The 27,552-nt window shown below is 42.6% G+C and overlaps 1 protein-coding gene across 6 annotated transcripts; it reads left to right on the forward strand.

The window, feature by feature from the left end:
• The first annotated feature begins 1,925 nt into the window (after window positions 1–1,925).
• Window positions 1,926–25,821, forward strand: ZFX (zinc finger protein X-linked). 6 transcript variants are annotated; one of them, XM_059467103.1, is made up of 8 exons: window positions 1,927–2,035; window positions 7,809–7,897; window positions 8,345–8,911; window positions 17,658–17,807; window positions 17,998–18,141; window positions 18,231–18,365; window positions 20,551–20,691; window positions 22,008–25,821. In XM_059467103.1, the coding sequence occupies exons 2-8, from the start codon at window positions 7,837–7,839 to the stop codon at window positions 23,192–23,194; spliced, it is 2,385 nt and encodes a 794-aa protein (XP_059323086.1). In that variant the 5' UTR covers window positions 1,927–2,035; window positions 7,809–7,836; the 3' UTR covers window positions 23,195–25,821. The 6 variants fall into 6 exon arrangements, with proteins under 6 accessions (XP_059323091.1, XP_059323086.1, XP_059323088.1 ...); XM_059467105.1 differs by lacking the exon at window positions 1,927–2,035 and adding an exon at window positions 2,221–2,244; XM_059467104.1 differs by lacking the exon at window positions 1,927–2,035 and adding an exon at window positions 2,535–2,690.
• The last annotated feature ends 1,731 nt before the right edge of the window (window positions 25,822–27,552 follow it).

Consider the following 27,552-nt stretch of genomic DNA (forward strand, 5'->3'; position numbering starts at 1 on the left):
AAGGTTCCCCTGCAGCCCATGGAGGACACCCAAGGTGGAGCAGGTGGATGCCTCAGAGGAGGCTGTGAGTCCATGGGAGGCCCCTGCTGGAACAGACTCCTGGCAGGGACCTGCAGACCCATGGCATGAGGAGTCCATGCTAGAACAGGCTCTGTAGGACATGTGACCCTTTGGGGGACCCACACTGAAGCAGGCTGTGCCTGAAGGACTGCACCCCATCTCTGGTGTGACCCACCTTGCAGCATTTTGTGCAGAACTGTTGCCTGTGGGATGTACTCATGCAGGAGATGTTAATCGAGAACTGTCTCCTGCAGGAAGGATTCCTCATCCTGAGCAGTGGGAGGAAAACTCTGTGATGAATTGATCATAACCCCCATTCCCATTTCCGTTCCCTGCTGGGGGAAAAGGAGGTAGAGCTTGGGAAGAAGAAAGAGGTGGGGGGAATGTAGTTTTAAGATTTATTTTACTTCTTATTATCCTGGCTCTGATTTTGTTGGTAATAAATGAATATCCCCAATTCAAGTCTGTTTGCCCTTCAGTATTTCTTGAGTGACCTCCCTGGGTCCTTATCTCAACTCATTAACTTTGTTACATTTTCTCTTCCCTGTCCAGCTGCGAAGGCAGATGACAGATCAGCTTTGGTGGGTGCCTGGCATCCAGCCAGGGTCAGCCCACACCACACTGTTAAAGTCTGCAGGATGCATGTTTATCAAACACTGTACTGAAATAAACTCCAAGCACCGCCCAATTTATATTTTATGCCTGTGTGTTAAGATAGAAAAGACTAGGGCATAAAATTAAAGTGGAGTCAAAGCTGAACCAGAGGCTGATTGGCAATATAAACACAACACATTCGCTGTTCTCAGCCAGATAAGTCACATTTGCATCATTTGATAAGTGCAACAGCCAATTTCCTTCCAGTTTCCTTAAACGTTAAAAACGCCTCTTGAAGAAACCTCCTTGAGGCCTGGCCCCACAATTATGCAACGATTTGAAGGCATCTCCTCATATCCATGAGGTTACCCACCTAATTTCTAATGCCTCGAAAACTTTAGGGTGCATCTTTCATGGACCAGGAGCAACTGTTTCCTTAAAAAAAAAAAAAATCTTATTAACTATTACGACAAAGATGAGAAAACAACTCTAGACAGGCCTTAGGTTTCAAGGCCAAATTACGTCCAATTTTCCATAGTTCCCAAAATGCGAACCACCACCTCCCACCGCCCCGATTCTACTGTTACGTGAGTGCCAGTGGCCCCCGCGGAGCGCCGTCCGTGTTCTCCGTGGGGACCGGGGGCCCGGCACCGCACCCCGCTGCTTTCCGCGGTCCTTGTTGTTCCCGACGATTCCCGCCGGCAGCCGCGCCCCGCGCCGGGGTGACCCGAGGCCGCTCCACCCGCGGCCCTCGCTCCGCGTCCACCCCAGCGCGGAGTCCCCACACCCTAAAATCCGCTCCCCGCCGCGCACCCCCGAGTCCAAGCCCGCGGCGGGGCCGCGGAGCCTCCGGCCCGCACTCCGGGGCCGGGCCGGGCCGCGGGCCTGGCGGCGCGCGGGGGGCACTCGCTCGGTATGGAGGGGTCGGGCGGGGAGGGGGTCCCGGGGCACCGCTGCGCTCCGCGGGCGCACGCCGAGCCCCGGGCGACGCGGCGCGGCCGAGCCGCGGCGGAGGCGGCGGCAGGAGGAGCCGCGGGACCGAGCGCCGCCGCGCCGCCCCCGCCCCGCCGCCCCGACCGCCCCGCACAGGCCCCCGGCCCGCTCGGCCGCACCGGCCCCCGCGGGCGGGCGGCCCGAGGCGGCGGTGGCGGCGCGCTCCCTTCCGCCTGCTCCTGGGCTCTCTCGGGCAGTGACGTGACGTGCTGACGGCGGGCCCGGCCCGGGGAGCTTGGCCGCTTCCACTCAGCTCCGAGCTCGGCCCCTCCCTCCCCTCCCGCCCGCCCGCCCGCCCCGCCGCAGCCGCCGCCGCCGCCGCCGCGCTCGGCCCAGTCGCGCTGAGAGAGGCCGCGCCGAGCGAGCGCCGCCGCCCGCCACCCGCACGGTAAGAGCCGCGGGCCGGGCCCTGCCGCCCGCCCGGCCCGGGCCTCCCCCTGCCCGCACAGGCCGCGGCGCAGGCCGCGAGGAGGCCGCAGCTAGGCCGCGCCAGGGCTCCGCCACAGGAGCGGGCCGCGGGCTCTGCGCCGGCGGCTCCCGCACGCCCGGCGCGGCCCAGGGCGGCGGGAGAGGTGGCGTGAGGAACGCGGAGCGGAGGTGGGTGGCTGCGGGCCCCGGGGGAGGCGAGTGTGGCCGGTGAGGGGCCGCGGGCCCGGCCGGGGGGGGCTCGGAGGTGTCTGGAGGAGGAGACAAAATGGCGGCGCGCGGGGGGGGGGGGCGGAGGGCGCCGGCGCCATCTTGAATTAATCGCTCGCACAGCCGGGGCCCCGCGCGGGCCGGGCGGGGCGGGAGAGCCTCGGGGCTCCGGCAGGGACCGCCCGCAGCCTCCACACCCTCCCCGCCTCCCGCTGCCACACTGCCAGGCGCAGCGGAGCGAGGCGCGTTCCGGCTCGCCGCGGCTCCCTGCGCGGCCGCGCCGGGGCTGCCGACCGGGTCCTCTCCTGCCCCGCCATCTCCTTCCTCTCCTCCTGCCGGGGATTCGGGCGGCGCGGGCTCGGCAGCGCCGGGAGCTCTCCCGTCAGCCGCCTTCGCCCACTCGCCCTGTAAGCAGCCCCCTAATCCCTTGGGGCCCCCTTGGTGTTGGTTCAAAGGTGCGCCTGGGATCGGTTATTTCCCTAATTTAGGTTTCGTTAAGAATTAGCTTATTTCCTTTGGAATTATTGTCGTCTGGCGCACAACATTCCAGTGAAATCTGGAGAAAACCCTTTTCTTTAACCGGTTTCTGCAGATACCCCACAACTGAACTACAACAAAGAGGGGAATGACTTGAGGTGTTTTGTTTTTTTTACGGAACCGCAGTGAGAACATCAGCACTGATTCCCCTGCCAAAACTGAGGGAGATGCGTCAAGAAATTAGCAGCTGAATGATCACATTGTTACAACGTCGTTTTTATTCTTCTGTTTCTCCACCTAGTGATAACGGGGGTTATTTTCAAGGCAGGAATGAAATCCTGTAGGGAGTGTAGGGGGTTTTTTTGCCATTCCTGAGGACAGCGCGTGTGTGTGTGTGCGTGCCCTGCGTTTGCCACAAGTGGGTCACGTCAGGCGAGCTGTGACACTGCAGCGGCGGCGGGGACTGAGCCCGGAGCCGCCTCAGGAGCTCGGCCGAGCCTCGCTGCTCGGGACTCTGACCCAAATGGGACATGCCCGGCGTGCCGCAGCTTTTAATGGCATGGAGCGAGGCACGACGGGAGCGTGGCTGTGCCTGTGCACTCACTCATCCCCGCGTGGGTAGGGGCCAGCACTCGCACGTGGGGAATTTTGCTGCTTTATGGCTTGGTTTGTAAGAGTTTTGCTGCTTGGGTATTTGGTGTGTGGCCCTACTGAAAATTAGGAGTAGGCAAATACATACGCTATGTATTTCTTTTTCACAAGGATGCCTTTTCTGAAGTTTTCCTTTTTTCTCCTTTTCCTTTTTCCCTATTTTCCTTTTTTCCCTTTTTTTCTTTTTTCCCTTTCTTTCTTTTTTATTCTTTTTTTTTGGTGAGAGCAGAGAAACGGCTTCTGCAGAATATTTAAACCTCTTTTAAAGAACTCTACTCTATTTTTAAAGTTGCTCCTTCTTTAGAACATGGCAGCTCGTCTATTTCGTTTTATTTCATCTTGATTACCTTGGTAGGTCTGTTGAGTCAAGGATCTGTAACATGGCAGTGCACTGTCTGCATTGCTTTTCTTGACTTGATTGTTCTCATGATTAATTTTTTTGGATGATTATTGCTAATATAGTAATACTATTTCTTCCATTAATCTGTAGTTTTCCATCTGTCCTTCCACTTGAAAATGTTACCTTGACTTCCATAAAGCCCAAACCAGCCAAATCTCTGAGTAAATAGGTAAAAATCAGTTTGTAAAAACTAACTGTATGGACAGAATTAAGTGTATTACAGAGTTGTATTAGTTCTTGATCCATGTGAAGCTGGCATGGACCCAAGCCAAGTAAAAGGTGTAGGTGTTTAGTTCTTTTCAGAGGTTATAAAACCTGATTTTGGATGCCTCTGATATTTTTTTGTCCCAGTGGTAGAAGAGTGTTATGAGAATTTCTGAGATTTGAACAAAGAGACACACAGTCACACAGTTGAGAAGGAGCAAGTGTAGGGACATGGCTGGGCACCAGATTTTCTTTGAGAATTTGGGTTCCCAAGATGGAACTGGAAAAATTGATTCTGTTGGCTTTGATGCCAGAACCATGTCCTGAGGTAAATGTATCTAGAATGTTTTGGAAGGACTGAGAGGAGTTTCTGTCCTTCTTGAAATCTTGCAGAGCAGTGAACAGCTGGAATTGTTTCCTAGCCTTTATGGTACCACAAAGCTTGGGGTTCTTGCCAGGGCATTGAAGGTGTTCTCTGTGGTGCTTGCAAGAAGCAGCTCTGGTATTTCTGGTGTCACAGAGCTGCTGCTACAGGTTCAGAGCCCTGTGGTGTTCCTGCCTTTGTGTGGCTGCATCTTGTGCTCACCCTCTGCTCAGAATAGCAAGCAGGAAGAAACAGTGGTTTCTCATCTCCTGGTTAGAATGCTCAAACTCTGAAGTGTTTCAAGGAATCTTTTTGTATATTTTTGCCTCAGCCATAGACAAGTTACTTAATGCCTTTTTGGATTGCAGATTCTGATTTGGACACTTACTATTTCAGATAGTTCTGTTAATTCCTGTTTTAAGTGCCTGCATCCTCTTTTGGTCATCTTTTTGCAGCAGATTTCTGTGGATGTGGGGCCTGTGCCCTTGTGGAGCTATTCCAAACTCTTTATGGTCCTGCACAGGGGTAGGAGTTGGCTGGGTCTGTATGCTGAAGTGCATTTTGAGAAACATTATTTAGTAAGAGGGAAAAAAAAAGAGAAAAAAAGGAGAAAGCATTGAAATTTCTTTCTACTCTGGAACAAGCACCAAAGCAAATGTTGGTTGCCTTTTTAAGACTCAGACTTCAAAGCCCATGTGCCAGGAAGTGTCTTTGGTTTGTTGGAGCCTGAGCCTTTGTTGTGAGCACATTTTGCTTGTGTAGGTAAGAAGACCTGACCAGTGCAGAAGAGGCCAGAATTTTGTGGTGTGCTAGGCTGTCATTGCTGTGAAACTGCAGCTCCTGAACACCACAGGGATATTCTGGGTTTAGAATCTGTTGCCTGGAATCCAGGAAACAAGAAAAACAGGGAAGAGATGGTGTCAGTGGGCACTTAGAGGAAGCTGGGAAGTAGTGATGGAGACCTCTGCATCTCATGGGTGAAGAGGACAGACAGAAGGACAGTGAAGGACTGCCTCACTTAGTGATGTGAGGAATTTAGGGAGCAGAGAGGATAGAGAAAGCACAGGCATGAGTCATAAGGAGTAGGAATTTGTGGTGCAGTGGTCAGGTAGGTGGTGAAAGCAGGAAGCAGAGGAAATGAATGCCAGTTCTTCAGGTGCTGAACTGACACTTCAGGCTGCTCAGGTCGCAGCAGATGGCAGGCTGGTGTGCATGGTAATACAGCCCTCAAAAGCACAGGCACAAAGGGCATCTGAACTTTTCCCAGAGATCAGGACAGACAGCTCCATGTTCCTATGTGTCTGTAGTCTCAGGAGAGAGGCAGTTTTATTCCTGCCAACCCTTAGTACCCCTTTGCCTCCTACCAAAAAAACCCAAACCCTCCTAATTTGCCATACAATCTTTGCTGCAAGCTGATGAGTAGCAGAGGTTTGTGTGAGTGATGGGAGGGTACTGCAGTTAGAAGATGGAGGGATGAAATGAGCAGGTGAGGTAATGAACACGATATTGGTGCAGGCACCCCAAAAGTTGGGAAAGAAGCAACAGAAGAGAAGAAAGTGAACAGTGAAGGCAGCACAGAAAATATGACAAGATGAATAGGAAGGACATTGGTAGTAGACTGGATGGGTGCATACCAAATAGATGGGAGGAAAGCAGTTTGGGTATGAATAATTCTGGCTGGAATTACTGTATGGGATTTTGTTACTCTTCTTGTTTCTGTGGCATGGCAGAAGTTGATTGCCATCAGTCAAGCTATTTCTTGCATCTGAGGCTGAAACACTTTTCTTCTGCTCTTGGCTCTGAAAAGAAGCACTGGGTGAAGGGCTGTTCCTCTTCATGGTGGGCACTTCTGTTGGAAGTGCTTGACAGAATAACTGGGAGACAATTTATGTCCAGTTGGATACCACAGTGACTTGTTAGCACAGCTGTCTTTTGAATGCAGAGCCCTTCCAGCTGAGCATCACACAAATACTGAAGACCTTGGAAAATTATTAGTGTTCCACTATTTTTCTTCCAGTTCCATGTCTGGCTATATTTCTCCCTCAGCTTCTGTAAAAGAGAAGGCCCAAGTGACTGCACTGGAGGCTGGATAATACCCCAAAAGAGAGTTCCAGAGGTGAAGAGTTGAGAAAATTTGAGCTAAAAAGTGGAGCAAGTTTAGAAAATATTTATTCTAGATTATGGGTTTAGATTTGTGTTTTGGACTAGTTAATTTTTTCTTTTGTATAGCAGTTTCCCTGATAAAGCCTTAATGAATGTAAATGTTAGTTGATGTAATTTGGAAAGGTTATGGTTCTTATGGAAACCTTGGGTAGAATCTTGATGTTTTGTCTGTCTTTTGTGAAAGTATCACAGAAATGGGGAGCTTTCTGCTTGTGACTATGAGAAATGTTTGGAGGAAGAAAAATAACATTTCCACTTCTACAGAAACACAAGCAGAAGCATGGAGCAACATTCTGTTGCCTTTTGCTCGATCTGCATGTAGGAAAGTAGTTGGACTGCAGTGCAAGGGAGTAGCACAAGTTTCTGTTAGATTGCATTTTACCTAACTAGGTTTGCCTGGTCCTGTAATGCACATATCTAAGCAGCAGAATTAGATTGCAGTTTGACATTTTTGCAAGTATTTTAACTTTGTGGTCTTGTTTCATTCTTTCATTAAGAAGACTGAAATCCTGAGTCAATATGCATTGAAATGTTGACATGCTGTTTAAAAGTTTTGGTAGAACGTGACATTTGGTGATTTTTGAGAACTAACTTGTGATATTTACGGTACTTTGTCTTATGACAAAAGTTTTGAAAATATTTGCAGATCTAGGTTTTAAAACATTTGATGTTATGCTCTGGAAGCAGTTTACATTGATGATTTCAGTTCCTGAAGTGTCATAAGAGTGAAGTCTTCCTGACTGTCCAAGAATGAACATGAGGACATCAGAACTGGTGTGCATTTCAGATAATGAGCTCTCTGTGTTTAACTTATCATATTGAGCCTTAATGATTTCAAAGCTCTATATTCCTCCCCATCCAATAGGGACTCGAGTTCCTTGAGTGGGAATATGTTGGATTAAGGTTCTCACAGGAATATCTCTAGGCTTTGTCTTAATTTTTTTTTAAAGATTATAAGAAAATAATATTTTCACATTCCTTTATGAGCTACTTCTGTGTTTGTGAAGTCATAGGGTTTTGAGAAAAATGGACCCAAAGTGTTGGACCTCACTCTGTAGTTCAAACCGTGGGTGTTTGGTCATCCCAGGGTATTATTGCTGGAATCCCACACTGAGGGACCCTGAGTAAAGTCCAATTCATCTTAAAGTCATGAGGTGCTGTGTGTTAACTTCCATGCATCCAAAACATCAACTTTTCCATGCATAGACAGAGGCAACCTTCTTCACCATATACAGTGAAATAACCTTTCTTCTTTATCTTCTACAGACACTGTGACTGATGAGAGTTAAAGGCCATGGATGAAGATGGGCTTGAATTGCAGCCACATGAGCCAAATGCATTTTTTGATCCAACAGGTCTGTAAGGAGATAATACATAGATAAGAGTGTTCACATTTGATGCAATTGACTATTGTTTATTCTGCCTTTGCTTAGAAGTGCTGTGCTGCATCAATGCTTTTGTATGGAGTAGTTGCTTTTGAGTTTGGGTTGTTTTTATCACTCACAGCAATATGAATGAGCTACTGTTCTTTCAGCCAAGTAATAGTTGTTTGGGTGTTGGGGGAGAGTCTAAAAATTGCAAATCTTTTTCAGGAGAGAAAATCTTGTTCATCTTAATTATGTTAACATCTACTGAGGACTTGCTTTATCTATCTGTCTTAATAGTTCATATGCTGTTATGCTTGTTTTACTAAAGTGCAGCATAGTGTGAGAGTTGAAGTGAAACAGAAGTAATTTCAATTATTTACCACCTCATTTGAGACAGTGTTACAATTTAAGTGCTATTTTAATTGTGTTTTTCAGGAGCTGATGCAGCACATATGGATGGAGATCAGATTGTTGTGGAAGTCCAGGAAACAGTGTTTGTTTCAGATGTGGTGGACTCAGATATAACTGTGCATAACTTTGTTCCTGATGACCCAGACTCTGTGGTGATCCAGGATGTCATTGAGGATGTTGTTATCGAGGATGTTCAGTGCCCAGACATCATGGACGAGCCAGATGTGTCTGAAACAGTCATCATTCCTGAGCAGGTGCTGGACACAGACGTGGCTGAAGAGGTTTCTTTGGCTCACTGCACTGTCCCAGATGACGTTTTAGCTTCTGACATAACAGCAGAGACAATGTCTATACCAGAGCACGTGCTGACAACTGAGTCAATGCATGTGCCTGAGGTTGGACACGTGGAACATGTGGTTCATGATAATGTTGAAGAAGCAGATATTGTCACTGATACTCTGGGAACAGATGTTGTTTCTGAGGAAGTCTTGGTGGCAGACTGTGCATCAGAGGCAGTGATTGATGCCAATGGAATCCCTGTGGAACATCAAGATGAGAAGGGCAACTGTGATGATTACCTTATGATTTCCTGTAAGTGTTTGGGGAAAGCCATCAAAGTTCTTATGATATGGGCTTGAAATATCTGAGGGAGGGCTTAAGACAATACCCAAAGCAGAGTTTCAATATTTTTTATGTAGATCTCACAAGTGTACTCACATGGAGGGATTTTTAGGAGCATGTACCAGCTGAAAGTTCTGGTGAAGCTAATGGAGAGAAATACTGGCAAATACAAGTTTTTTCTGTAGCAATTTATAGCATATGAACAAAATAGAAAGAATTCTAGTAAACTAAATGCCATGTACATAATAAGAACTGAAAGAAAATTAATGTGACCATGCTTAAAAATGCTTATATGTGCAGGTTACTATGATAACTATCAAGACATTAGGAAACAAAAATATTTCATGGAAAAGAAAGAGTAAAAAGCCGTGGTTTCTGAAAATCCAATACTTGTCTTGTTTTTTTGCTGAGCCCTCACCTCTTGCATTCCATTTATTGTGGATACAGACAGCAATATGGTTTTCTTTGCTGTTAGGATGTGATTTCTTCTCTTGATTAAACAAAGGACAGAGGTGTGCAGGTAACAAAAAGAGTAGCTATTGCTGCTCATAGCTGGCAAGTGAATATCTTAATCTCTCTTAGGAGCAGTGGCACAATCCCTTTGAATTGTATTTCAAAAGCCCTAAATAGAGGGTGGAGAAAAATAGAGCATATCATCAATCCTTTTTCTACTGAGGATATCCATTTGTGTCAACTAGAGTTTACTCTAAGTATGTTACTTATTATAGTGATTACTCAGTGCAGCACCTGGGAACATCACAGTGTCATGCTGAACATTTATTTATTTATTGTAGAAATAGAAAAGCCTTGTTAGGTTGGTTTGTTTAATTGCCCTTTCAGGCACTTCAGTTTTGTGTGGTGTTAAATGATTTCGTTTTTGAGGTGTACTTCGTGCTTTGCTTCAGTTACCTTTTTTCTTTTTTTTTTTTTCCCCTTCTTTACTTTTGGACATATTTCTGAAATGTATAATAACTTGTTTTAATTTTATATTCTGTACTTACAAATTTTAATGTTGCTTCTCCTTACCTAGGATCACTGCATTTCTTAATTTATCATCTCTTGAGTTCCTTGAGTAACCTTGTTGCAGCCATGTTTTGAGTTTATATGAGGTACAGTTAATTCTCTATTATCTGGGAAAACAATGAAATGGGATAATGCAAAATATGGATCAAACAAAATATTGTAAATTAAACTGCAGGATTGTACTGAGGTGAAACAGGTCAGGGGATCTGTTCTGAAATTGTATTGATCCAGACTGATAAATGCACTCTTGTCCGGTGTGGTACAGATAAAACTTTCTGATTCTGGACCCAAGTTAAATCTGATGAAAACAGCTCAAATGCTTCTGAACCTGCTGCACAGTAGACAGCAGACTGGATAATCTGCCAATGGATAATTGAGGCCTGATTCTGGTGGTGATCCTTCCCTCTTCCATGTCCTTGGCTGCAGCTCTTGAGGGGGTCTCTGCTCCCCCCTCCTGTGCAGGTTTTGCTCCTGCAGCGGAGCAGGGCCTGTGGGGCTGCTGCCATGGAGCCCGTGGCAAACCGTGCCTGTGTAGGTGCACAGAGGGATGGGTGCATGTGTGTCCTGTTCAGGGCTGGCAGTGGCTGAACAAGCACAGAATGTCCTGCTAGAGGCCACTTTGGGTCGTCCCTGCCTAGCTGGGAAAGCTTCTTAGATGTACCAGTTATCAACTGGGGGTGACTGGCAGGAGGCACAGAAATTCAGTTGTTCACTTGTGCTGGGGTATTCTCCATCTTCAGTCACGTATTTCTGCAGTTTCACACTTTATTTATTATTAAATGTCTCTTGCAATGTACTTTGTTGAGATTCAGAACCTTAAATAAGCCAGCATTTAAAATAATGGTTATGCTACAAAATATGCATTCTACTTGTGTTTAATGTTGTACAGTTCATTTTAAAGGGAAGTCCCTACTACCACCTACTGTGTTTAAAGCCTGCTTAACAAGTTCTTCTGGTTGTGAAGGCAGTCTAGTGCTTTTCCATCAAGTAAAGGCTGTCTTGCCAAACAGTCTCTTTGTTGTATGAAAAATATGATTTGAATTAATTTTTTATTATTTTTTGTTTGCATCAGCATTGTGTGTGTTCATTGATCTGATGCCTGTCTCAGTTCTTCAGTTAAACTGAGTTTTCGAAAGATAGTAACATCAGCCAATCCCATTTTGGGTTTTTCATCCTAACTTGTAAATTTGTGTTTAATTCTGGCAAAACTCCCTGAACTGCAGGGGCAGATGTTGGAATGTAATCTTGTCTGCCATTGCAGTAGTCAAATGTTTCTGCTTCCCAGATCTGTGAGCTAGACTGTTCTCCAGAATGCCTTTGCCTGTCTTCTTTTAGATAGGCGCTTGGAAAGCAGGGGATGACACTTCCTGTTCTTCCTGTTGTAGGTTTCTCCATGTGTTTTCTTCAGTGGAAGCTATTGGCACAATCTTTTTGCTTTTTCCTGTTTTGTGGCTCTCTATAAGCACTTCCATTTTTGTTCCTAATGAGCTGAGTATAGATATATTTTCTTAAGGTCATTTTCTTAGCTTTATCCTGAATACATGTGATCTGGACTGACTAATCTGTGTACATTTTTTTAAGTTGTCTTTATACCTTCTTTGTTAGTTTCAGACTGATTTGTATTTTCAAAGGGTGCAGTTCCCATGGGTTTCATTCTGTGACTTTGCTTCAATGAGCTCAGTATTTTAATACTTCTTTTCCCAGTTAGATTTAATTTAGCTTTGGCATTAATATGACTTTGCTGTCTTCATTTTCAAGGCAATGCTTCTTGGCACTGCTTGGCACCAGTTACTTTTTGATGTAGTTATTTTATTTCTTGGATACTTTGTCTTTGCCCTCAAGATTCATTTTTATTCCATGGTAGACTGGGGGCACTTAGAGCAGAGCAGAATCAGATATTCATTCAACTGACAATGCAAACCTACCAGTTAGTGGCTTGAAGAAGATGAAAGGAGGTTTGATAATTTTTTTTTTTGCATGTTCCATAAGAAGCCAGTTCATGAGTTGGGTCAGGAAAGTAGAAATTGTGCTGTGACTCACATGGTACTAATTATTTGTTAGATTGGAAAACCATTTCTCCCTGAGTGAAACAGTAGTGGTGAGATGAACTGGTGTTTGTCAAAACAAAACAAACATCCTACATTTACTAACCCAGGAAAGCAGTGCCCTGTGCCTGGCAATAGGATGGAAATGGAAATTAATTTTTTTGGTCTGATTTAATTCTGTTTGGCAATGGTAGACACATCATCTGGCATTAACTGCTTCTGTAAGATGAAAAATTATATCCTGATATACTCTTACTGCAGTAAAAATAGTGAGGGACAAAATTTTGACAAGAGGAGTCTGGAAAGAGTGAAGGGCAGCCTCACAAGGCTTAAACTGCAGCTTTAAGAATATAAATATTTGCAGAAATGGGAGCTGTGTTATATCCATCCATCCATCCATCCATCCATCCATCCATCCATCCATCCATCCATCCCTTTGCTTTTCTCTGACTTAGACATGTCTCTTGTTTGTTTTGTCTGAAGCCAGGCCTCTGAAAATCAATCTTTTTTCATCCTTGTTGGATGTTTAGGTTGAAAGCAATGGATCTCATGTACCAAGCCATAGGGTTCATGTTTTTCCTTAGGGCTATCCAGTAGCCTTCAAGTCAAGAAAGCAAATGTTTTAAATTGCTTTTTTAGCATAAATATCTCCTTCTTTTCCCCTGGAGGTTGCTAAAGATGGAGGAAATCACATTTTTTTCTCAGAACTAGAACTTGCCATGCCTCTGTCTGACCACTGGAGTGGCATCAGCAGCTCAGGCTGCTCAGGAGGTTGCCCTGAGAGGTGATGGAAATTGAGTTACCTTGGGCTGAGGGATGTCAGAGCTCAGGCTGGTCTGTGTGCTGGGGCAGAGCCCAAGAAGGACAAGTGTTGGATCCCAGCTGGGAGCTCAGGGATTACACCTCTGCTGGATTACTACCCTGGAGGGACCTTTAGGTGCACAGGATGTCCTCACATGTAAAAGCAGTGAATTAAAATGAAAATAGAGCAGATTGCTCTTTTCTCAAAGGTTAGGAAACCTGCTTTGCCATTCAAGAAATAATGTATGGTAAAAATAGCTTCTTCAGTGACTAGGAATTGTCTGCTGTTGTGAAGTAGATGTTACTGCCACAAATAACTGAACAAAGTCAGGGGAAAACAATGCTTTTAATCTGTTTTAGAGAAAATGGCTTTTTTCATTAAGGATGCTTAAATAGGGTTGTTTATTTTATAAGCAGACAAGTGTCCCATGATACACATTTTTTTAGCAGCTTAGAGAACCATTTGGGAGCAAAGGCTGATAAAATAGATGATTTTTGTTTAGTTACTCCATTGACACATTTGAAGACCTGTTTATGTGGTGTAGATAGATTTTTCCTTTGGTTGTTTGTTTTGGTGTGCTTTTTAGCAGTAAACAGTGGGTATTTGAAAAAGCTGGAAGGTGTCTGTGCTTAGGTGAATTTTAGTTTTTACAATCCTTTTATTTTCCTCATTAATCCCACACAGAGGATAAATGGTAGGAAAGAAAAAGTTTAGAAATTTATGGAATCTATTAAAAATAAATGCAGTTATATTTGCATTTCTTAATTAGAAATAAACCACTGTAAGGGTACAAAGTCTTTATCTGCCTGTCCCTCAAATATCTGATAGAAGAAAACCCTAAAAGCAACTTCTAGGGGAAAGTATATGTATCATGGTAAAACAAAAGGTGTTCTATTGAAGCAAACCAGGATCTTGGCCTGATATTTATGCTTCTGTGTGGGTAAACTGGCCTCAAAGGGCTTTAAGCATGGAGTTTATTATCAATGCTTAGGAGCTTGTTTCTGTCCCAAAAATGCCATTGAGCATGTTTTAATAGAGGGGCAGAGATACTGGAGAAAATTGTTCTTTGGCTGTTACTAGTTTATTGTATGATTTTTAAAATTCAGTGTAGTACTTTCTAGGAAACCAATGCTGTCATTGTGATAGATCACACAGAATCTGTTGTTGTTGCCATTGCCATTTTATTTCTTCACTTTATTCTTTATTCCTTACTCCTTTTTTTACCTGTTGGTCTCTTATTGTTGATTTCCTTGTAAGTGCTAACTAGACAGGTTTTAAATATGCTGTGACTTTCATGTTATGTGACCCCTTTCTCATCTGTTTGTGCTCTTAATCACAATTCTAGCATTATCTTTATATGGAAGCAATTATGGCAACATTGGAGAAGCACATACTTATTTGTTTCTTGCAGTTCATAGTATGCAAAGAGCAGGCTGCTCTAATCACTGAAGTCTGTGAAGAATTTTGGCAAACTAACCATAGACTGCATTCTTGCAATTCATGTAGATTCATACTGTGTCTGGTAATTTTTCTGGGTTTTGTTTGGTTTGGGGGTTTTTTTAACTCTTGATATTTAGTCTGTATGCACTTGTTTACTGAATGAAAGCTACCAGCCATAGGGAGGAAAAAAATCAGACATTTAAAGTTTTTAGTGTCCAGTTCATCTCTGATAAAATGGAGGCACAAGGTATGACAGCACTGGAGTAGTGCTAGCCTGAACTTTCTTCTAGCATGTGACTTGTGATTAGTTCAGTAATGCTCAGTGGCTCCACTTAAAAGGAAGTGGTCTCTTAGAAGTTTAACTAATTCTTTTAAGTACTTTCTTTTGTTTGGTTGGGTTTTTTTGGGGGGGGGTTGTTGCAGTTATTAGGGTTTTACAGGATGTTTGTTTGTTTGTTTGTTTTTGGTTTTTTATTAATGTCCAAGAGGAGCAATATGAAAGAAGATCAGCCATGGATGGTAATTTGTGGGACCCCTTGATGGGCTGTGAATTCAAATGAAAGCTTAATATCATCAGAGTTCCAACATGAAGCATTGATCAGTCTAGTATTTCTGAATATAATTTTCTCATTGTGAGACTGAGATACACAGAGAATGCAGAAGCTTTGGACAAGTGTTAAATAGAAAGCAAATTTCATAAAACACTGCCAGTGAATGAGTATAAATAAATGCTTGTGTAGCCATAGGATAAAATACCATGGAAATGGTACTTTCTGTAATAACACCCATTTTCTTTCACTTTGTTTGTCGCTTCCTTTGATTTTTACCTTCTTTTTTCCACACTATTTTTCATTCTGTTACATGTTACTATACTGCAAATATTACTGCTTTTCAAGCCCATCAGGGACTTCAGTTTTTAAAGTATTACCACCTGTCAAGAGTAAATTTTTTTCCTTTTGGATGAGAAAAGTTGGCCTCGTACCTCCTACACATCAATTTCCTTACATTTTAATGTCTCTTGTTAAAAAATATTTAAACTAGTTGTTATATTTTTAAAACAATGCTGAATATAAAGGGAATTCAGGGATAAACAATCTCTAAATTGTATAACAATTTTTTATTATGTTGGATAACACTAATATACTTAGAATATACTATATTCTAATATACTTAGAATCTTGGAGAAGTTATTTCAAAGCATGAATAGAGCATGTTTTTAAGACCTAGAATTCTTCTGTTGTGTGAAAGTTACTAATGGATATTTCTGTGTATAAATGGAGGTAAAAAACTCTGGATTGGTTAAAAGCAATGGGCCTGTTTCACACCATGCACATAGGTTTGTGTTCTCTCTGGTTGACTCAGCCATGGTTTTCCTTCCTCGTGGGTATGTTCCAGCATCAGTTGATCTTGGTGGCAGACTTCCCTTTTGGCTTCAGAGGTGTAAAGTCAGTCTGCACTGATTGAAAGCCTTCCAAGGAAGTGTGCCTGACACTGGAAACAGCCAAGTTAAGGGAGAACAGCTACATAAATGTAGTGCAGGAACAAAAGCAAGTTCTCTTTTTTGTCAGGGTTCCAGTGACATTTGGTGTATCACGGATATGACAAAGAAGTCGTGGAAGTAACTGAATATACACACTGTGGAGCTACATTGTTAATGTGATTCAAAAGAACATCTTAAGGGTTCTACTTTTAAATCCTTTGGGGTACAGCTACAAGATGTTATGCTGTCCTGTGACACAAAGTAATTTTTTAAACATCCTACTGCTTGAAACAGTCTGTACCATGGCCACTGAACAGGATCTTGGCATTGAGTATTGAGTTTTTTATGCTGTTCTTTTGGTGAGGAGAGAAACAGACTAATTTATGTTAGTGCTTTATAATTTAATGTTATTCTTTTTTCTTTTTTTGTGAGTAATGATGCCTGATTGAGAAATTGTACTTAAATACAGTTATGTTTGATACATGAGACAGAACATGTGATAGTTTATCTAATTCAAAGGCTAATTTATTGGCTTCATGGCAGGAAAATAATAGTAATAACATTCTGAGCTTTTTTTAAAGTATGTATTAAAATAAATTTAACAATACAGTTACTGAGTAGTAAAGCTATGATTTATTTATGAGGGTAGTTCAATGAGTGCTAGTAAAGTAAGCATACTTTGTGAAGTATTTGGTATGTCCTAGGCATGGTAGTTAAAAATTATTCACCATTTATAGGACAGTTCTTAGACTTCTATTAGTATAAATTCCATGTCTTTCTGAAATGAAGTCATGCAAGACTCTGAGGGAGTGACAGTAAAGTCACAAATTACCAAAGTATTTTGTCATGTTAAGAATTCTTAAATAATTTCAGTACTGAAGAAACATCTGGGGCTTGTGAAAATTGGAGGATTCTTAAAAGGTCTTGAGAGCTGGATTTGATTTTTGTGAATGCATACTTACTATTTTTTTCTTGAAAACCTGTTCGTGGTAAAGTAAGATGGGGGGAGGTGCCCATGAACAGTATACCTCAAAAATCCAAGTGTGTTCTTGTAAAGCTGGCTGTCAGCCATGGATAATGTGGGATTCTGGGCAAGTTTCAGCAGCTCAGGCTGGAGTGTGGTGTGGGTGCCCTTCTGGAGGCAGGAGAGCCAAGTTTGGGAGTGCTCAGGGCTGCAGCAGCAATGCAGGCTCCTGCAGGAAGGACACGAGTGCTCAGGGCTGCAGCAGCAATGCAGGCTCCTGCAGGAATGACACCAGTGCTCAGGGCTGCAGCAGGGATGCAGGGCAGGCTCCTGCAGGAAGGACACCAGTGCTCAGGGATGCAGGGCAGGCTCCTGCAGGAAGGAGTCCTGCAGTGGGAGGGCAGTGCTCACCGCTGTGCTCCTTCCCAGCTGTGGAGGGCATGAGGAAAGGGGAGGAGTTTCTTCCCGGAGCTCAGGTTTCCTCTCCTGGCAGCGGGAAAAGCTTCAGTACCAGCGCTTTGCAGGGAACCAGGTCTGACAGCCACCACTTGCCTCAGAGACAGGGTTGAGCAACAGATAATGCTTTTGCAAAGAACAGTTAATAGCTTATTAGTGAAATTATGCCACAGAGTGAAGTATTCATGTGTACTTTCTTCCTACCATCATCTTGATGCAGATCACAGTTTCCTTATTAGCATTGCCTGGTGCGGTGTTCGTGCCTCTAGTTCTGTCATTGCAGCATTCTTGCACTTCCACCTTAACTACAGGATAACAGCTTGAATTTATTTTTGTGTTTATTGTCACTATTTTCAAGGATATGAAAAAATAATAATGGGTAGGTTCTTTGTCACAACTTTTTAATTTTAAACTGCTTCCAAATTTGAGTCATAAATTAATAAATATGTCTTTCATATATGTCTGTCTGCATATGACTGGGTAATTGTAATAACTTGTTTTTGTAGTGGATGATGCTGGTAAGATAGAACACGAAGGTTCTGCTGAAATTACCATGGAAGCAGAGTCAGAAAGTGGCTCTTGTAAAGTGGATGGCATTTGTCCAGAAGTCATCAAGGTCTATATATTCAAAGCAGATCCTGGAGAAGACGATTTAGGTAAAATACACATGTTTGAGAATACTCCAACCTGACACTTGAAATTTTGCATGAGACTGTTGTTTCTCAAGTGGTATGTAAAAACCTGTGAGTCTGATAGTAAAGATTTGACAAACTTTGAATTTTTGTGGTTTAGCATAGATTTTGGTGAAGTGTATTTAAAATATTTTGCTCTGGTCTTCCTGATTAGGGGGCACAGTAGACATTGTGGAGAGCGAGCCAGAGAATGAGCACGCAGTGGGATTGCTCGATCAGAACAGCAGTATTCGTATCCCAAGGGAGAAAATGGTTTACATGACTGTCAATGATTCTCAGCATGAAGACGAAGACTTAAGTAAGTAGGTGGCTTTCCTTTGGGAGCAGGGATTTTCACTTTCAGCAGTGCAGCATTCCTATTTTTTTTTAAACTTCTTTTTATCTTAGATGTTGCAGAAATAGCTGATGAGGTTTATATGGAGGTGATTGTAGGGGAGGAGGATGCTGCAGCCGCCCACGAACAGCAAATCGATGACACCGAGATTAAAACTTTCATGCCCATAGCTTGGGCAGCAGCTTATGGTAAGTAATGCTTGAAAGAATTGTCCTTGAGTGACACTGCAGCAAAGTACCAGGGATTGGTTTTTGGAGAGTAGTCTAGAGTATTTGTGCTTTTGTGTTTGTTTCTAGAGTTTTAGTTTAAGAATGGTTTCTTAGTATAATGAGCCTTAAAAAGAAAGGAAGAGGGAAGTTGTAAGGCAGGCTTCTTCTTGCTCCTATTTAACTGACATTTTCCTTCATATTTTCATGGTGTGAAAGGGGAAATACATGAGCTTCCAGCTAAAAATTGAATCTCAAGTACCTCTGTTCCTCAGAGTTTTAGGACACAGTGAGAGCTGGCTTGGGACTAGAAGTGAATATTTTTATTTTGGGGTGGGGGGCAAAAAGAAGAAAGCAAATGGTAATATGTAAGATTCAGTGTAGCAGTGAAAAGCAACACTCAACACTGAGGTCTAGCTTGATTTAAGTCCTTTCTAGAAGGATCATATAAACACATGATTTCACTAATGCAAATAATTAATTGATTAATAAAAAGAAGTTGGAGGGAGATAATAAAGTTGTAGCAGAACCTTGAGAGTATTTCCAGCACGCAGAACTATTTTTATTGATATGTGAACACCAGCTGGTGCACAGACTGGTTTCCCAAACTTTTGTAAGCTTAAGACCAGAATTTCATCTTTGCCCCTTTCTCCTTCTAAACAAAACAAAAGAAATAGTGGAGTAGAGGACAAAACGTACATTGTCTGCATGATGTAGATTGTGGTGATGGTGCCAGCAGAGAATTGTGCTGGGAATATAGTGGGGGTGGAATCTTGGACATAAGTCAGGAAGGGCAATATTTCAGGGAGCAGTGTATGTTTAAAAGTTACTTGGGGAATGGATGGTCGTGCACCCAGAGCCTTATCTTAGGCCATATACTGGTGAGCCCAGCTTGAGTGAGAAGGAAATTACATAAGCCACTCTGAGTGGGCATTAAAAATGAAATTAAGTGAACTTGAAACAAGTTGGGTACTAAACATTCAGTGGTTTTGGAGGAGGGAGAGAAAATTGAGCAGAATGTGTTAAAAAGAGTGAGATGGAATTGAAAGGAGAATTGAAGAATGTGGGAAACAGTGGAGTGGTTGCATTGTCAGCAGTAAGCAGCCTAGCATGCAGGGTGAGAGATGGTGGGGACAGGGAGGAGTTAAACATGAAGGCCTGAAAATGGCAGAGGAACACTGGAGCTAGCATCCAGGTGAGAATCTTCAGGCTCTGCACATGTGCCTGGCTCTGAGTCTCCTTACATTAATCATGAATATCAATGCTCAGCACCCTCTGAAAGGAACAGCTGTTGAGCATATTCCACTTTCTTGAGTCTTCCTGTCTTGTGTTCTTTGCTTTCACTAGGAAATGTTGGCTTTTATTGATTCAAGTAAATACTTGACCACAACATTTATTGTTGAAGGTTCACTTTTACTCTTAAATCACCAATGTTAAACTGATTGCCAGTAACTACCTTCTTGAATGTATTAATGTATTTGTGATTTTCATGTTTGTTTTACATACAGTGATGCCATTTGTGTATTAAGCACAAAGCTCTGTGAGGCAGAGACTCTTTACTTCTTTCTGTTACACAATACTGAGCATGCTCTTTGTTCCCAGTAGAAAGAATTTGTAAGTGCTAAAGCATCAGGTGTCTAAATAGTAGGTAGTGTACTTTGTTTGCCACTTTATGGGCTGTTCAGAAAGATTCTTTGATCACAGCTCCTGTTCAGAAACTTGATGTGTGACAAACTTCAGTCAGGTGAATTCAGACAGACAGAAGTGAATGAGAGCTCACACACAAATGTATTTCAGGACTGAGAAGAAAACTGGGCACAGCAGATACTGTGACATGCTATTATTTACTAATGTTAAACATTTTGGGCATAATTAGCAACCAAAGAGATTCAAAAAATGCTGCGTTTGAAGGAGAATTCTCTGTGTAATGAAAAGCCATTAATTCCTGTACATTATGTACTCCTGCAAAATTAGGTTAACAAATGCTCATGATACCAAACATAATTCCTAAGTTACATGGTGAGACATTTTGCAGCTTAGGCTGTCAATGATTACAGTTTGATTAAATGTCCAGATAATAGTTTATTGTTTCTGTTACTACCATTGTAGAATTTGTGTTTGGATTACCTGCAGTGTTGGTAGGTAACTTCTGACCTTACCTTGGTAGGTAATAACAACGATGGCATCGAAAGTCGGAATGGCACTGCAAGTGCTCTTTTGCACATAGATGAGTCATCTGGACTTGGGAGGCTGGCCAAGCAAAAACCAAAGAAGAAGAGGAGACCTGAGTCCAGACAGTATCAGACAGGTGAGTATGTGGTGCCTGGCTCTCATTCATTCAGGCACTTGCCCATAGACAGATCCATGCAGAGTGTCTTGTAAAAGGAGGGGTTTGGAGAGTTACTTGGTTGACAACACTTCTGCTTTATAAATGAGTGCATATTTTATTTTACGAATTTTAAATACATGGGTGATTTGGATTATGGCAAAGGAAGCCACCTCTGACATAGGAAAAAGTACTATTGCAAAAGGTTAAAAAGCTATATACTTAACTTGCCACACCCATTTTAATGTTTAATGTAACTTTAAAGGGCAATGTTAGATAAATGGTATTCTGTAATCATGCCTTTTAAAACCTCTTTTTTTTGTCTTTATTGAAAATATGTAGAACAATGCATTTCATTATATCAGCTCGGTAGGTAACTGGAAAGTCTGAACATTGTATATTAATTTTCAGTAGTGTAACTTCTATACCCTTTCCTGTTTTAATGGTGAAATAAAATTGCCTTGATGTTTGTGCCTATTTTTTTCTTTTCATCTGTGAGAACAGAAGTGTTTTATGGCATAATTTGTTCTCTGCTGTTATTGTGTTACAGTCAGAATATTTATTTGGTTTGATAAAGTTGAAAAAAACACAACTTTTTTTCAGTAGCCTTGCCTTAAATAATTCTAAAAGTTTCTTTCCAAATTGTGACTTAACTGCAGGAGTTCTGTTTTGTTTAGCTTAAGTTAGTAAACTGTGCAAATTGAAGTTAGCCTTTTCTATTTCCAGCTAGTCAGTTCTCCTGAGATGGAGACATTTTTGGACAAGACCGCTTTTTTAACTTGTCTAGGCAAATTCAGGGTAAACAAATCAGGGTAATAGATGAGTGCAAATAATTTCCAAAGCTTTGAGGTTTCTGTATGTGAAACATGTTCTTATTGATTCTTGCTTGGTACCTCTTCAGATTGTAGCTGTGACAGATGGCGTAAGAAGGAGGTGTTAGTTTCAGGGCATCTGAATTGTACTCAGTGGTAGGTGATTAAACTTCAACATTAAACTTTTTCTACCGATTTGTGGAGAGTAAAGAGAAGATTGTGTACTTTGCTTACTAGATGATACTCAGTTTAACAAGTTGGCTGCTGTTCTTTGCACCAGCCACTGGTTTCTGCATGTATTTAATGTGTGAACTCAGTCAGAATTCTTCAAAATAGAATTATTTGAGGTGAGGAACATCTGTATTGTAAAATGTACATATCCCATCTTTCTCCACAGTTCATCTTACTGTTAACATATGACATTTATGGAAGTGTAGTATTATTGTATAATATTGATTGATAAAGGGCTTTTTTGTTTTTTTTCAGCAATTATCATTGGCCCCGATGGTCATCCATTGACAGTCTATCCCTGCATGATTTGTGGAAAGAAATTTAAATCCAGAGGTTTCTTGAAACGGCACATGAAAAACCACCCGGAGCACCTTCTTACCAAGAAGAAATACAGATGCACAGACTGTGATTACACTACGAATAAAAAAATAAGTTTACATAACCACTTGGAGAGTCATAAGCTGACCAACAAAACAGAGAAGCTTACTGAGTGTGATGAGTGTGGGAAAACCTTCTCTCACGCAGGAACTCTATTCACTCACAAGATGGTGCACAGGGACAAAGGAGTTAATAAAATGCACAAGTGCAAATTCTGCGATTATGAGACAGCAGAGCAGGGGTTACTGAGTCACCACCTTTTGGCTGTCCACAGCAAGAACTTTCCTCACATTTGCGTGGAGTGCGGCAAAGGGTTCCGCCACCCATCGGAGCTGAAGAAGCACATGCGGATCCACACTGGCGAGAAGCCCTACCAGTGCCAATACTGCGAGTACCGATCGGCCGACTCTTCCAACTTGAAAACCCACGTAAAGACTAAACACAGTAAGGAAACGCCGCTCAAGTGCGACATTTGTTTCCAGACTTTTTCAGATACCAAAGAGCTGCAGCAGCATACGCTTATGCATCAAGAAAGTAAAACGCATCAGTGTTTGCATTGTGACCATAAGAGCTCAAACTCGAGTGATCTGAAACGACACATTATTTCAGTCCACACAAAAGACTATCCTCATAAGTGTGATATGTGTGATAAAGGCTTTCACAGGCCTTCGGAACTGAAAAAACACGTGGCGGCTCACAAAGGTAAAAAATTGCACCAATGCAGACATTGTGACTTTAAAATTGCAGATCCGTTCATTTTGAGTCGCCACATACTCTCAGTTCACACAAAGGATCTTCCATTCAGGTGCAAGAGATGTAGAAAGGGCTTTAGGCAACAAAACGAGCTGAAAAAACACATGAAAACACACAGTGGCAGGAAAGTTTATCAGTGTGAGTACTGTGAGTATAGCACTACAGACGCCTCAGGCTTCAAACGGCACGTGATTTCCATTCACACAAAAGACTACCCTCACCGGTGTGAGTATTGCAAGAAAGGTTTCCGAAGGCCTTCAGAGAAGAACCAGCACATTATGCGACATCATAAAGATGTTGGGCTGCCTTAAAGTCTCTTTCACAGACTTATGGCTGGAATTATAAAGGAAATTTGCCTTTCAGGCAGTTAGCTTATTTTAAAGCCAATCACCTGCGATCACACACACACAAAAAAAAACCCACAAAAAAACAAAAACAAAAAAATACTGTGCATTTGATTTGTTGCTGTATAAAAATAGGATTATTGCTTGTAGTTGACTTTTATACCTTTTGTTCAATAGCGTGTTCTGAATTCTATTCAGTTTGTTTAATAAATGAAGAAAGATGGCAACAATAAAGTTGCATTTAATAAAGTAAACCCTGTCTCTTACTGAATTTTTCAACCGTAATAGTTTATTTAAGTATATTTATCTTACTGATCTCGTTGATACTCACAGTGTCCATGTTAATGCAGTTTTGTCGTGAATTTTAAAAATAGGAAAATTCTCTAGATAAAATTGTCAGAGGTGTGTATGGAATGGGGAATTGTCATGTTGACAGTAAAGTCACTAGGGCCCACCTGATTGTTCTGTTTTAACTATACAGACTTCGTGGCAGGTTAACTATTTTCCGGTTGAGGAGTTACAAGTCTCACTTTGTGTTTTCATTCTGGTTTCAGAGAGAAAAATACTTTAAAAAATGGTTTGGGGCGGTTTTTATCTTTCCTGGGCAAATTCAAAATATGCGCAAATACTACATTTATTGTTCTGTGCTTCTTTGTCTTTGAAAGATTTTGTGTGTTACAAGAGTTGGGTTTTTTCCACTTTATTCCTGTCTTAAATGTTGGAAACGTAAAATACTCTTGTTCCATTTGCAGAGTTAACAATAGATCACAACTGTCTGTATGTGCTGGTAAACGTACCTCAAACTTTATGCTTTTATGTATGTTAGTATTTCTTTGAAAGAGCAGTTTGTGGTTCAAGTCACATTTTTATTGTTAGTTGTTTTAGAATAGAATTTACGACCAAGAGGTGCCTCAATTTTGGAAACCAGATATTTACAATGAAAGCTTAAGAAGGGAATGGAGTGGAGCAGATGAGTTCATAAGGAGTAGAGACGTAACGTAGATATCCTTAATAAGAAAAGTAACTTATGATAGATGCAGTTCTGTTACTAAATTAAATGTTTTTCCTGAGCCATTAGTAGCTGTGTTCAGTGGCTGTTTAATAATTAGTACTGTATCCAGAATTAACCCAGTTCTTTCAATCTGTTTATAAACAGCTGGGAGAATATTACAATTATTAGATGCAATTTTGCCACCTGAAGGCTATTATAAAGCAGCTCCATATCATTTGCTAATTGCAGTGTAAATGTACCAAGCACAAAGTCTTTAACAACAACCTTGGAGCAAAAACCCCAAACCATTTTAATTACAGGCCAGATTTTAGGACATGGCCCTGCTCCCCTTGCTCAAATTCTCATCCCAGCCACTGATGATGGATTGCAGAATTCAGTCCCAGCTGCCTGCCAGATTAGGTTAGATTTGTAACCAACAATTCCCTAATGGAAAGGCTTCAGAGGCTGAGCCAGTGTTAATTCCTCTTTCTAGGCAGGTGAACTTGCAATTGAACTCAAACAGGAATTTTAGTGATAGTTTCAAGTCTGGGGTGATAGAGGGACAAAGGTTTCCTTTCTGGATGTGCATCTTCTAGGCCTTTTGTAATTTGTCTTGTTACCAAGCCCTGCCCCTACTGCTCCTCCCTCCTGTCTCACTGTAAGCTGAAATTCTTGTCCATAGTGTGCAGTTCAGGAGAGTCCAATGCCATGTCACTGCCTGTGCTGTAGGATGGTTTTTCTTTCTTTGCCTGCTTGCAGTGCCCCCAGACTTGCTGGGTGCTCTTGTGTAATATTGCTACTCCATGACCCTGAAGTGTGTAATTCCTGGCTGTGCTGCATTGTGCCTTCCCTGAAATCCCCGCTGAAGCCAGTGGATTTCCTCATGGCCGTAGTGTCCATTGCCTGCTGATGCCAAACCAGATGCAGTAAAACCCAGCAGAGATTCCCACTTGCTTCTTGCAAAATACTTGCCTGTGACTACTTTTTTTTCCTCTCTTATGTTCAAGCATTTTCTAACTGGAAACCTGGAAAGTGTACAAAATCTGCAGAAAATCCCATAGTAGTGCTGAGGATTTTAGCCATTTTGAACTTTATTTTTTTAAATAAGCTGAAAGACAAAGAACACAATTTTACGCATTTTCTTTCTCTTACGTAGCCTGGAATCATACCCACTTTTTTTTTTTTTTTAAAGCACAATGTTGAAACATTTTTTTTAATAATTAAAGGGTTTGGTCAAGTGGATTTTGTAAAATGTATTTGTCTGTATAAAGAGAAAATGAAATTATAGTTATTGTTAATGTACTGACATTAGTTACAGGTTAGTTTTAATTCTTAAATAATTTGCTTAGCAAATGCTATAAAATGGATGTTTCAGTTTAATGTTTAAAAAAGGTACAGATTTTTACAAGGACATAATATAAATTATTGTTCTGTAGAAAATACCCTGTTAAATATTGTATATGTCCTTCCCTCTGTACACTTTGTAAAAAAGACAAAAGAAAAAAACAAAATACATAGAACCATATAGGGATGTGTGACATTATTGTAATTGTGTACTTGATAATAACGTGAAAAAATAAAATTCAAAATATTTTCCTTTTAATGCACGTTTAGTCTGTTTGATGCCAGTTCTGAGCTGGAGCCTTGCTCTGAGGGACGCGGTCACCTGCAGCTCTCCTGCACTTTACCTTCCTTCTGCTCCCTGTCCTCGGCTCATTTTGTGCAGTACTGGGGCAGGAGTGATTCAGTCCAGCTGTGGACGAAATGTTCCTTTACCTGGAAGTCTGCAGAAGTGAAAGGGATGGCAGGTCTTCGAAATCCATTTTAATGCCTGGTTTTATATTAAAGAATTCACATCTGATCAACTTCTGATAATGCCTTCGTGTTTTTCTGCAAGGTGGTTACCTGCTAAGTGCTACTACATGTCCCAAAACGCCCCACCAGACCTTGAAACAAATGGGGGCCCTGCTGCTGTTGGGACTGAATAAATGTTTGCTGGTGCCTCTTTAGCCATGTGAGCCTCAGCAGGGCCCAGCTGCCCCTTCCCGCTGGGATGGCTGAGCCGGGTGAGCTCTGCGGGGAGGTGCCTGAGCTCACTGCCCTGCCCGGCTTCTCCAGCCGCCGCTCCCCGTGCAGGGCCGGCAGTGGCCGGCTGGGGGTGCAGAGGGCGTGGGGCTGCTTTCCCACTGCTCTCGGAATGCTTCAGCCCCGCTAAATCCAGCTGGGCACTGGGAGCTCCTCTGGCAATGGTCTGTCTGGGCACTGGGAGCTCCTCTGGCAATGGTCTGTCTGGGCACTGGGAGCTCCTCTGGCAATGGTCTGTCTGGCACATCCTGTGCTGACAGCACGTCACCCAGTGCCAGCCCAGTGGTGCCACGGCTGGCAGAGGTGCTGCTGGATGTCAGTGCCCTCTCTCTGCACCTGCCTGCCCTGGGAGGAGGCCCAGGTACCTTCAGGACATCTATACCTGTTAGTTCACTCTCACTGGTGCCTTTAGGAAATACTTACTTGCTCCTCATCTCAGTGATTCAGCCCCACTGAACTGGGGCATTGGGCAACTCTTCACAGCAATCATCTGCCACACTGCAGAGCCAGCAATCTCCCTTTGATTTGGTTTGGTTTTTGTTTTCTCCATCTACCTGATGTTCCTCAACCACTCATCAGGAAATTGTACATTGAGTACCAGAGACATTCAGGGCCCTGGAGCAGAAATGCCCCCAATTCTGGCTGCATCATTCATCTGTGAGGAAGGGCCAGGAGCAGTTACCAGCTCCAGGCTCCTGCACAGTAGCAAGCCCCCCCATCCTCTAGGATCTCCCCCTCTTCCTCTTGGATTTCTGTAGCTGTGGGAGCCTCACTGCTCTGCTGAGGGATGCTCCACTTGCCCAGGTGCCTGCAGCCCATGTGGGTGATTTCCCCCTCACTGGAACACAGCCAAGGCACCCAGAACCTGGATGCCAACCTGAGAGTTCTTTGACTGCCTTATTTGCAAGCCAAAGTCTGTGTCACTAGTTAGGAAAGCTGGATAGCTTTTCACTGCTGTTCTCTGGCTTGTTAAAGTAGTAATTAAAATTAAATAATATATAGTTAATAGGAAATACAATGAATACATTAACAATTAGGACAGGTAGAAAATTGACCAAGGAGTGAACCAAAAAGGGAGTAGAGAGGCCAGGGGAAAAGAAGTGGCTGTTGATACACACAAATAAAAACCTTTCCTTTGGTTTTTGCGATGTTTGAAGAGGGGACGAGTTGATTTGGTTTCCTGTAAGTGCTGATGCAGAAAAGGCAAGCGTTTCCTGTAAGTGCTGATGTAGAAAAGGCAAGCGTTTTG

Source organism: Ammospiza nelsoni, chromosome 2 (assembly GCF_027579445.1).
Source record: "Ammospiza nelsoni isolate bAmmNel1 chromosome 2, bAmmNel1.pri, whole genome shotgun sequence".
NCBI lineage: Eukaryota > Metazoa > Chordata > Aves > Passeriformes > Passerellidae > Ammospiza > Ammospiza nelsoni.

Excerpts from the sequence above, each read along its gene's own strand:
- ZFX (XM_059467103.1), top strand. The coding sequence starts at position 7,837 with ATGGATGAAGATGGGCTTGAATTGCAGCCACATGAGCCAAATGCATTT. Across the intron at positions 7,898-8,344 it reads TGCATTTTTTGATCCAACAG|GAGCTGATGCAGCACATATG; the intron begins GTCTGTAAGGAG and ends TGTGTTTTTCAG. Across the intron at positions 20,692-22,007 it reads GTCCAGACAGTATCAGACAG|CAATTATCATTGGCCCCGAT; the intron begins GTGAGTATGTGG and ends GTTTTTTTTCAG.